The 10,028-nt window shown below is 33.8% G+C and overlaps 1 protein-coding gene across 1 annotated transcript in view; it reads left to right on the top strand.

The window, feature by feature from the left end:
- Nucleotides 1-10,028, top strand: part of LOC146538492 (uncharacterized) — a 45,996-nt gene that overhangs the window by 2,267 nt on the left and 33,701 nt on the right. The window contains exon 2 of the mRNA XM_085187056.1: nt 7,264-7,295. Coding sequence (XP_085043182.1) covers nt 7,264-7,295 — 32 coding nt within the window. The remainder of the gene's footprint in view (nt 1-7,263; nt 7,296-10,028) is intronic.

The following is a 10,028-nucleotide window of genomic DNA, read 5'->3' as shown; positions in this document are numbered from 1 at the left end:
CATAACACCGTATTTTGTCTTTCCAAGACAAGGAAATTACAATAAATTAAATATAATCCAATCCCCCGAGTGACTATCGAACCTACATCGTGCTTATACCCACCCACTGACCCACTGCTATACAATGTTGCCCTATAAATACTAAAATATATTTCAGTATTTTAGAGATTGCGTCGTTTTATTTCATTGCCGTAGTAAGAAATATGAAAATTTATTACCCCTCAAGGGAATCGAACCCATAAACGTCGCGTTTATAGTCAATTCCTTTATGAAAAATCAGAGAAAACAGAATAAAGTGTCACCAACCTTTATTCAACAATTTCTGATTGAAAACTAAAACAAATTTCGAAAATACATACATATATAAGGTATCTTTTGTCCCTTTCACTTGTATTGGGAAATTCTTTGGGCGTATAGTCTGTCTCTCTCTAGAAGGCTTCACGGCGAATATTGAACGATCTTACTACCGGGATAGCTGCTAGTGAAGTGGTGCTGTCGATAGAAAAATATTTTTTTTGGATAGATTCGAAAACTCGTAGAATGAAATCTCAATAAATATATTTTTTTCCTAAGTGTTTCGTCTGGCTTGTCAAAAATCTTCGTGGCGAAGCGGCAAGCATTCAACTGTAAACACTATAACTATTTATTAATATTTTTATTAATTCGCTCGCAAAATAGCTTCGCAAAACCAAGTTCTGGAGGTCTGGATCTGGAGGTTTCTGGAGATAAAGAGTCCCTGTCCCCCCTGATGTCCCTGCCTACCCTAGTATGTGAAACAATATCATATTTTAATATTGATATAAGATTAATGACACTGTATTAGTTCTATCGTAAGAAATACGTGGCAATTGATGCAATGTTTAAGATTGGGCTTTTCGATATATTTTTTTTGTTTATAATAAAGCGTGAAAATACAATAGTTTTACACTCAAATAGTCCGGTAAAAAAAGATTATTTAAAATTAGTAAAAATAAAATATATTTGTATACCCACAGAATTAGAATATTATTTAAAAAAAAACTACCCTCCAAAAACATCGATAAGCCATCCAACACTCTGCTAAGGCAGTCAACCTACGCGTGCGTATGCGGACGGACGTCCCCTAAAGCGCGAGTGAATATTATATATTATATTTAATAGAAATATATATTTATATAGGAAATTTTTATTTCTCTGTGCTTTTGATGAAGGAGAGTGGAAAGATATCTAGTGAAAAAAGTAAGTTGTGTAATCGTTTCTTTTATACCTTCACGCAGTATCCCGCATATAGCAGGGTACGCAGAGGGAACCTAGTGTGAAAAAACACTCTGTTCTCCATGCATAGTCCAATTTTCATGACTTTGCGTATTGATAAAGACTCTACGACGCGTTATCTTGTTATCAGAGTGAGGAAATGAAAATAATTCATTCCTCGAGTGGGAATCGAAGCCAAAACGTGTACAGTCATATGATCCCATGATAAAATAGTGTATTAGAGAAAAGAAAAATATAGTTAAAAGGATTTTCTAGAAAATTCTATTAAAATGTCGCCTTTAGATTTACAAATGGACTTTCAATATGTCTGTGATATCGGTTTTTTGTTGAAAAGTAATGAAAAGAAGCTGATTCTACGATTTATATACTAGCCTCACGTTTTATTCCGCATATAGCAGGGTAGGGAGAGAGAACCTAGTGTTAAGAGATTTTGTTCTCCGTATACTGATTTATCATAGAGATTTTTGAGAAATGCTATATTTTGAGTTATGTCACTATCTTTAAAGCAATAATACAAACATATATAAGGTATATATTTTTATATTTTTTTATTGTTTGGTTTATTTTTGTTATATTACATGGTACATATAGTAATAAAGATTTAATGTGAAAATAAGGCTTAAAAAATTATAGTTTTAAATATTTTGTATAGATAAACACATCATATATGCTATATATCAAAACTTTTATTTATACTAATATTATGAAACCGAAGATTCTGTTTGGTTGAACGCGCTAATCTCAGGAACTACTGGTCCGAATTTCTATTTGTATTAGATAGTCCATTTATCGAGGAAGGCTATTCGGTAATTATTATTATTTTTTTAATTTCCTCGCTATGGACAAAGCTAGACAAAGACAAAATGCCTCCAGAATTCAGCGGAAAACGGGTAACAGAGTGTCTTATCACTAGGTTGTCCTTGCCTACCCTGTCAATGCAGGATATACTCTTACTTTGAAGCTAAGAAGAAACAGTTGTTTATCGTGCTCTCTTCACACCGCCTGTAGCCTAATAGACTTCCTCGATAAATGGACTATCCTATATATTTTTTTACAATTCGAAATAGTTTTTGAGATTAGTGCGTTCCACCATTCTTTGTTTCGACTTGTCACCATTGTAATAGTAGTCGGTACAGATGTAACATTCCAAGCTCTGTTGGAAAACTAAACGAATAAAACTATTTCAAGAACTATGTATTTTTCTTTATAGATTTTCGCTATATCCCGCATATAGCAGAATAGGCAGAGAGTATACAGTGTGAAAATACTCCGTTCTCTACACTTTCGAGGCAAACTTTCCACTTACTTGAACAAATTCAATACTCTTCATATTGGATTGCGAAACTTGTTGCAGTGTCTTATCTTACATGTGCGTTGAAATGAAAATAACTTGTATATTTATTGCCTCCAATTGGACATAGAACCCGTAACTACAATGTGACGAGGGCTTATTAGTTATATATAGCAAAAAGCCATTTTTAACTTTTATATGAATATATTATAAATTTTAACACGATTCAAGTTTTAACTAACGTTGATTAACTAGCGACTTGAAGTTAAATTTATTAGAGTAGGTACAGCTAGCAAAAAAGTTTTTTTTTCTAAACACAAGAGTTTTTTCTTAACACAACAAATATATTTTTTTGTCATACAAATTAGTAGCTAATGTTAAGACAATCCGTTTCCTATTTACAAATTTTGTTTAATTCTTTGTTAACTATTATAAATTTAGATTATCGTGAAAAAACTACGTAAAGAATATTGCATCGTTGGTGGCGGGTTGTATTCCCATACGGGGCAAAAATTATTGTCATTTACAGTTGAGTACTGCTACTCAACACGTTATGTCCTGAAAATTGGGCTACGTTAGGAGAACGGAGTATTTTAACACTAAGTTTTGTTCTGCTATAAAAACATAAATAAAAATAAACGTTTTTTTGCTATTCGTACAAGCATTTAACGTGTTAAAAATAATACATTTTCACGCGAACTCTAGTTTATAGCATTTGGTTCCATTTAAATTAGCTTTAAAAAAAGGGCTTTTTAATGACTTTTTAAGTGCGAAGTGTGTTTACTGGGGCCACGGTATCGAGAGGAACGCGGTTAATCGCGGTGTATGTGGGTTCGGTGTCCACTCGAGGGGATGAGTTATTTATATTTACTCAATCTGGTATGCTAAGCGGCGTTGTGTGAATTATGTTGTATGTAATGAACTACAAATATAAGTTTATAATATATTTTTTTCATTTTAACTGTAAGGTCCATAAAAAATATCCTACAGGTTTCGATTACACCGTGAATTTCACACAAACTGAATCGCAAAATCAATGGATAAATGTTCGAAGATATCTTTTAATTGCACTTAGAAGTTTAATTTTTTCAAGGGATTATGGACCTAAATATTTGATATTATTTTCAGCTCTATACCTCCATACGGTCTCGACATAAATTCTTGACAGACGGACAAAAAGGGATCAGTTTTTACCTTCTATTACCGTACTCTAAAAATATAAAGAAAATCTGCATTGATTTACCAAAAATTGCAACCTTTTTAGTTAGCTCACTTTAATTCTCAAAGGTACCAAAAATATATAAAATGAAAGTAAATCAGAGCACTTTTTTGGGATATTCCGACCCTTCATGCATCCTCGTTTATAACCCAAATTAGATTCGAACACCCTCTCATACGATTAGTCACTTTAAATTGCATGTAACATCTAATAAAAAAGATTTTATTTTTTCTTTTAAAGGGTCATTGTGGCCCAATGGTAGTATATCTGTGAACGCAATCGTTGTAGGTTCGACTCCCACTCTGGAAAATCAAAAATGTTTATTTCTCGTGTGAGATAAAAGTTCTGTATCAGGTTCTGTTTCTGTTCGTTCTGTTTCATCACTCAACACGAAATATTGCACGGTGCGTGGAGAATGTCATAACATTAGGTTCCCTCTGCTCGCTCTGCTATATGCAGGAAACACCGTGAAACTAAAAAAATAAAAAACAAGACAATAGGTGTCGTGGGGTTCCGCAACTTAATACAAAATGTCTCAAAAAGTACGTGGAAAGTGCATAACAAAGTGTGCACAAAAAGTCTTGATATTAGGTTCCCTCGGCCTATCCTGCTATATGCGGGATACAGCCTAGGGTTAAAAATTATTTGTTACATAAATATAATAATATATAAATTAAACTCATATAAAAATTATATACCCGCGGGAAATCCATGCGTATCTAAAAACCAATTTTTATAATAAATTTAATCTATATGAGCTTTACACTTAGTCGAGCCAAAAATATTGTTATAAAAGTATTTTATTACTATTACAGTATGTTAGTTTAATAAATTAATAAAAAATTCATTAAAATATATAAAGTGTATTCGAAGTGGTCTCCATTGGCTGCAATACAGTCACACTTTTGTATAGAAAAAAATATCAGTCCCAAATTGAAGAATTCCAAATTATGACAGCGTTTAGAGCGAACCTTACTCCTGCACCCAGCAGTATAGGCAGAGGAAACATAATGTTAACCTCCGTTCCCCATTTCCCGCCGAATTCTGAAGGCATTGGACACCAGAGCGAACAAATATAAATATTATTATTTTTAATTCATTGAGGTGGAAATGAACCCACACACTGTCGCGTTTACAGTTCTTGTACATATATGTAACTAGCGACCCTCTTGCGGCTTCGCCCGCTTTTCCTACTGGATTATTCATATAATGTATGTTTGCAAAGCACTTAAGATAATGTGAAAATTAATTAAACCCTAATGCAACCCGCATATTCGTAGTTTCAATAAGGATTTTTCAATTGTTTTACACAGCAAGGATTTTTTAGTAGGTACCGTAATTTAAAATCTGTGCTACTACTTTTCAAGTACTTATTAAAATATATTTAAATGACTATTTTTAGATAGTTAAATGACTATTTTTAAACGGAAGAAATTATAAACAAAAACCTACCTACTAATAACTACTACAAAAAATATGAAACCAAATATATCGCGCTGAAATAATACATTCAACTCCAATTATCCAATACGTGTAAACGCATCTAAATCTTCGTTGCTATAGAGGCAGGAAGAGGGTATTCTGTCCCTGATGAAAAGCAAGCACTACGTGGCTGCCTGTGAGGAAAATTAAATAGAATGCATCGGCCGGGAATCAAACCCGGGCCGCCCGCGTGGCAGGCGAGCATTCTACCACTGAACCACCGATGCGTGTAAGGCAGGCGGGCGCAGCGGACGCGCTTGTATAAGCAAAACGTCGCGGGGCGCGTTTCACAGCAAGGATTTTTTGTTGTGCAACTTCTAAAGTACTTATTAAAATGAAAAACAGTAAAAGACAGTTTTGATCTACATTAAATGGCCAACTTAACTAATATACTTATTTATATGCTGAGCGTAAGGGATAAGTGAAACTTGAGTAACATACAGCTGATGTGTCAACGTCGTGATGTGTCAACAATTAAATGCGTTTTTCTGTAAAATTATTCGCAATTTCGAAATAGTGTAAAAAGCCAATTTTATCTTCGTTTAACGTAGAAAATTAATAAAGTATTTTAAAGGATAAGGATTAATACCATTATGGAAAAATATGACTCACAATAAAAAATGTATTAAAATTATTATTTTTAGACAGAAAAATGATCACTACACGTTATTCTTAAAAGATATGAATATGCCGTCGCGGACTTTTTTGTAGATCTTATTAAGAGGAACAATACTCCAGTACATTTTTATCATGTAGTACTTACCATTAAAGCAGCGCATGGGCGAAAGTGTCTCAACGGGTAGGACTTTATACACATTTATCGTATTTATGTTAATTTACATAAGAATGTACAAAGAATAAACTATATATAAACCTTTTCTGAGAAATACTCGACCTAATGGTGAAAACCGCATAAAAATCCGTTGGGTGGTTTAGAAGAATAAGAGTTCTAACTCTCAAGTTCAGACAGATACGAAAAGTGACTTTGTTTTATAAGATATAGGATAGGATAAGTATAGTATTTTAGAGAGCAAAGCGATCATATTAAGGTTGGTAAAAAGCTTTCAATTTGGGCTTTTACAATGAAAGCTAATTATTCCACCCTAAATTCAATTGCGCAACCCTAAAAACAAAGGGCAGTACCTATATCACCCCCTAACTAAATATGAAAAATTTGGTTTTATAATCCCATATGGAATACACATACACCCAGTTTTAAGACACTCCTTTACCCACGCACCTTGTGTTAAGAGCGGAACTTAACTCCGCACTTTGTCGTTACGGGAGCGTACAATTGAAAATTATATAATTATGAGCTATATAAGATTATATATAACTGTAAGATAGATGCTATAAAATCCTTCTTTTTTTAATTTTGTAGCTTTACACTGCCCTGTGTCTTGTTACCAGAGTGAGAAAATAAGAAAACTAATTTTCCCATACTAAGAATAGAATATATAAAAAATATAATAGTAATCAAAAATTGAACCTGCACCTCTTGATTACTATCCAAGCAGTTTAACCTATAAAAAGTCTTATACGTTTTGTAAGTTATACCAATATATCTATCTCAAAACCACTTTCATAATAAATCTTATATTATTTGACATTTGACATATTGCAAGGTTATCACTCTTGCAAATGAAATGGCGATAATATATAGAAAGAGACCCTCGTGGTGCAGTACAGCGCGTCTAAACGCGACGGTTGTGGGTTTGATTTCCACCTGAAGAAATAATTTATTTATTTAATATTTTCTTCGCTTCGCTTTTTTTATTGTACTAAGGGGACAAAAGCCAATTAGATTTTTTAGTAGATATAGCGGGATTGGCAAAGAAACTTTGTCGATCCGCCCGACTTTGAGACAGTGTGACACTCTCCATTCTTGAGTGCTGGAACTCTACGCCGCGCTTTGCATCGTTATCAGTGCGAGGAAATGAAAACATAAAAAGATGGATCATTAAAATATTATGAAAGTACACTTTTTTTAATTAATAGCAATATTTCTATTTTCCAGGTTAAGGTTGCGAATCTCTTCAAGCGGAACAAGTAAGTACTATTTTATTCCACATTGGGCGCCATCTTTATTATTTGTCATTGTTTTTTTACTATAGTAGTATACATACATACAAATAAATCTAAATATAATAACACTCAGCTTGTCATTTATCAATTAGTAAACGTAATAGCAAAAAATAATATGGTTATACGTAGCTTAGGTGACAATACAACATTATAATACGAGTATCAACGAGCTGGTATGATGATGGAGCCAGGACCCGAATACTGGAACTCTTTAGAGGTTGCTAGTAAGCCATTCGAGTTTTTGCTGATAAAATATATAGCTCTGCACACATTCTACAGCATTTATATAATTTGGTGTAGAATAGCGTATTTTTAGTTTTATTTTAACTTAATATTTTTCCATTTCATCACGGTAAAAACTAGTAAAACATGACACGAAGTTAAGGTGTACCTGGATCATTGATGCAACTTGTGCGATAACGTGAAGGATTCAAATTTTAAATATTTATTTGTTAGTAGAGTGAATAAGAATGTATTTATCGAGACCGAATGTAGGCTTTAAGCGCGACTGTAGTCAGTTCGATTCTCAGTAGGGGAAATGCATTTTCATTCTCCCGCTCTGGTAGCAAGATAAAGCACAGGGTTGATTTGCACCACCCAACACACAATGTTTTAAAAATTATACAGTTTGTGAGGAACAAAGTGTCTCAACCCTAGGTTCCCTATGCCTACCCTATTATTTACGGGATTCAGCGTTGAGCAACAACTGAGCTAAAAAAAAAGCAATCATGGCGTCTACAATCAATCCTAGGTTAATTCGTTTTTAACGACGCTTGTTAAACAATAAAATTCTTAAACTACAGTTGGAAAACCCAGTTTTCATGATTCATACAATTTTAAACTTGAAATGTATTAAAAATGGGTAACAAGGTTTAAAGTAGCAATTTAAGTTTTGAAATTATTTTAAATTACACACTTCCAATCGAGCCATTAAGTACGCTGTGAAAGGTCTTGTGACGTGTGTTTCTGTTTATTTTTTAGTTTCATAAATTTTTAATATTTTAAGTTATTTTGTTAAGAATATTTTAGTTTCATGTTTAATTTTTAGTCAGGTAGACAGAATTAATGGAGCGCTAGATCTCTGCACATCTCTTTTTCCTTTCACTGTCATCAACCCGCTCAAACACTTAACTTCACTAGAGGCCAGTCGTAATGGAGGCGGCATGGTAGCGGCGGCAACAAGTGTAACTGTAAACGCGACTTCGATCCCCACTCGAGAAAATAAAATATTGATTTAAATGTATATTTTCATTTCTTCGCTCTGGTGTCTAGGCAAAAAGCGTAGTTGAGTACCGCCACTCAACAAGCAATGCCCAAAGAATTAGACGCACAGTAGCAACGTCAACCATCTTTCTGAACTACGACCGACTCAGAAATAAGCTTGTATACTTTTGTTTTTTTCGAACAGGAGTTTAATGGAAAAAGGAGTTTAATAATCCTTATTGGTCGTTAAAGCGACAGTGGACTGTCCCTCGGAAATTGCAAGCACTACGTAGCTGCTTGAAAGAATGGATGACAACGGTGGTAAGGGCATCTCCCGGTCAGGTCCCTCCCAGGTCTCGAACATCGGTTGTAGCCGTCTATCGAGCTGGAATGTACACGACTGAGTTTTTTTTTTGAGTGGGAATGCTAGTGGTTGGTATGGATACTGGATCTCGCATATTTAAACATATAAGTGATAACTAAACTCGCATCCCTTTTTACGAAGCAAAATATCGATTTAACGTTTCAATTTGCATTTAAAGAAGTGATAACTAAACTCGCATCCCTTCTTTAAATGCAAATTGAAACGTTAAATCGATATTTTGCTTCGTAAAAATTTAATATTCAAATACACAATCAAAGTTCACTAGTTATTGGTTTAAAAACAGACCAACAATCCGATAGTTTAAATATTCAAACATGTAATAACTGACATTATGCAGTTCGCGTGCAAGTTTCGATATGAATTGAATATGGTTTCGCTTTATTGAGGTTACCTACTGTTATGATAGATAACTAGAGACTCAAACGCGGCTTCGCCCGCTTAACTTATATATTTAAATAATGTAAATATCAAAGCCATTTTAGCAGGGTAGACAGAAGGAACCTGGGTACCTAGTGTTAAGCTCTGTTCCCATTCACACTTCGGTTCCTCGCTCTAATTCTGAAAGCATTGCGTTTTGAGTGGCGGAACCTAACCCCGCGCTTTGTTTAAATATATTTAAATCATTTTCATTACACCGCTCTGGTTAGACCGCCACTGATCTGATAGAACACCTTGAGTTCCGCCACTTCACTAGCAATGTCTCTACTTTAGTGGGAAGGTTTAAATATTTTCTCATATATATCTTCCTGTTTACACTAAATGAAGGAGAAGGAGAAGGTGCAAATAAAGAAAATTTCACAAATATATAAAACAATATATTTTATTTTCACTTAGGATTATCTTACAAATAGATTACAATATACTCCAAAAGTTGGAAATTTTAAATAATATTAGATAAAAAATATTCGCATTTACAACAAGTGCTACAAGTGCTATGGAATGTGCTTTGAACTATTATTTATAGGAACCTAAACTCGAGTGATTTACTGGTAATCTGAGTTTGAGTTGCACTTTCAGGCTGTGACTCCATCATGAGACCAGCTCAATGACACATATCGTATAACTACGTACAACTGCCAAATTTCTGCATGATAGAATTATTACAAGTG

The sequence above is a fragment of the Heliconius melpomene genome, chromosome 6, assembly GCF_056956725.1.
Source record: "Heliconius melpomene rosina isolate 202511_hmr_F chromosome 6, ASM5695672v1, whole genome shotgun sequence".
In the NCBI taxonomy this organism is placed as follows: Eukaryota; Metazoa; Arthropoda; class Insecta; order Lepidoptera; family Nymphalidae; genus Heliconius; species Heliconius melpomene.
The sequence above is the reverse complement of the archived record's forward strand: the minus strand, read 5'-3'. Positions and strand labels throughout refer to the sequence as shown.